Raw genomic sequence first — 580 nt, forward strand, 5'->3', positions numbered from 1 at the left:
CCCCAACGGCAGCGAGTTCGCCTACGTCTACGACCAGGAGGGAAAGGTGCTGAAGGTGAGCGGCCTGGCAGGGCAGGGGGGCTTCGTCCCGCGTCCCCCGCGCCAGGAGGGTGCTCTGGGGCCGGTGGCCCGGGACAGGGCGAAGGTGGCAGGGACGCCAGTCGTGTCCCCCTTCCCTGGTCACCCGTTCCGGGGCCAAAGTCCTTCCTGGGGTCCCTCTGTCGGGGTCCCCCATCCACAAACGAACTTCACGAGCAGCGCCAGACCCCCTTACCCGGCTCCGAGGCCCCTTCTGGGGGCGGGGGGTGCTGCCGTCTGGCCCTTCTCCTAAAATTGCAAGACGAATGTTTAATTAAACTAGAAAGGGGTTTTTTTCCTCCCCGAGCGAAGTGACGTCTCTTTTATTTCTCACCTACAAAGGGTTTCGCTATTGTCTTTGCTGTAACTAACAGCAGTCATCGTGCTGAGTTATACGCGGCTTCTTTTTTTAATTTGTTCTTATTATCATTTTTAAGAAAGCCATCGCTGTAATATCAGGGTTTGCCTCCTACACTGCGCTCCTCCTCGGGAAAGTAGATCA

At 57.2% G+C, this 580-nt stretch overlaps 1 protein-coding gene across 1 annotated transcript in view; it reads left to right on the plus strand.

The window, feature by feature from the left end:
• NPLOC4 (nuclear protein localization 4 homolog (S. cerevisiae)) overlaps window positions 1-580 on the plus strand; it is a gene marked incomplete at its 5' end in the record, with an annotated part of 34,061 nt that overhangs the window by 32,211 nt on the left and 1,270 nt on the right. Inside the window, one exon of the mRNA XM_009335288.1 lies at window positions 13-145. Coding sequence (XP_009333563.1) covers window positions 13-145 — 133 coding nt within the window. The remainder of the gene's footprint in view (window positions 1-12; window positions 146-580) is intronic.

This window comes from Pygoscelis adeliae, unplaced genomic scaffold (assembly GCF_000699105.1).
Source record: "Pygoscelis adeliae isolate BGI_AS28 unplaced genomic scaffold, ASM69910v1 Scaffold882, whole genome shotgun sequence".
Taxonomy (NCBI): Eukaryota; Metazoa; Chordata; class Aves; order Sphenisciformes; family Spheniscidae; genus Pygoscelis; species Pygoscelis adeliae.